Source organism: Eimeria tenella, genomic scaffold, assembly GCF_000499545.2.
Source record: "Eimeria tenella Houghton genomic scaffold, Eth_scaff2320, whole genome shotgun sequence".
NCBI classification, from domain to species: domain Eukaryota; phylum Apicomplexa; class Conoidasida; order Eucoccidiorida; family Eimeriidae; genus Eimeria; species Eimeria tenella.
Window position 1 is genome coordinate 849 of NW_013542180.1, and position 846 is coordinate 1,694.

The window sequence follows — 846 nt, forward strand, 5'->3', positions numbered from 1 at the left end:
GGGGACCCACAGGCCCCTCGAGCTGCCTGCAGCGTCCAGGCGGCTCTTTTTGAGGGGACCTCCATTTTGCTGCTGCTGCTGCTGCTGCTGCTGCTGCTGCTGCTGCAGTTCCTCTTGGGACTTGCTGCCGCAGTCCTGCGGCTGAGGCTCGCCGTCGTCCGAGTCAGACAGCAGCGGGTTGCTGTAGCAGCAGGAGCTGCTGCTGCTGCTGCTGCTGCTGCGGCGGCCCATGGCTGTGTGTCTGTTTAAGGTCTTCTCCCGCTCTTTGGCTCTCTGTGGGGCCCCTGCTTCTCTGCTGCTGCAGCGTGTGGGGCTGCTGCTGCCTCTGCTGCTCCTCGTGGCTAGCTGCTGCTGCTGCTGCAGTTGCTGCTGCAGCTGCTGCGCTAGCAGCGGGGCCCTCGCCCAGGTGTGGGGCCCCGCGTCGATGCTGTGGGACCAGGAAGGGGGCCCTAAAAGAAGCAAATTAATTAAAATTGAATTTTATTTTATTTTATTAATCTTTATTTCCATTTAAGGGGGTACTGCTGCAGCAGAGCAGCGGGGGCCCCAGGGGCCTCCCGCAGGGGCCCCTGGGAGCGATCCCTGGTGAGGCCGATGCAGCAGCAGCAGCAGCAGCAGCAGCAGAAGCAGCAGCAGGCGCTGCTGAGGGCCGTGTCCTTGCGGTGTATGTACACTTTTAAGTCTTAGTTTGTTTTTTATTCAAATGTTGTGTCACTTCTTTCAATTTGCTTTTTGAAAAGATCCATTTGAGGGATTTCAAGCAGCAGACACCATGATCTGCTGCTGCTGCTCGTGGGCTCGATCCGCCTCGCGGCGGCAGCAGCAGCAGCAGCAGCAGCGGCAGCA

At 59.2% G+C, this 846-nt stretch overlaps 1 protein-coding gene across 1 annotated transcript in view; it reads right to left on the minus strand.

Moving 5' to 3' along the window:
- ETH_00043370 (uncharacterized protein) overlaps nt 1-449 on the minus strand; it is a gene marked incomplete at both ends in the record, with an annotated part of 563 nt that extends 114 nt beyond the window's left edge. The window contains one exon of the mRNA XM_013374865.1: nt 1-449. Within this exon, the coding sequence (XP_013230319.1) occupies nt 1-449 (449 nt within the window).
- Between the last annotated feature and the right edge of the window lie 397 nt (nt 450-846).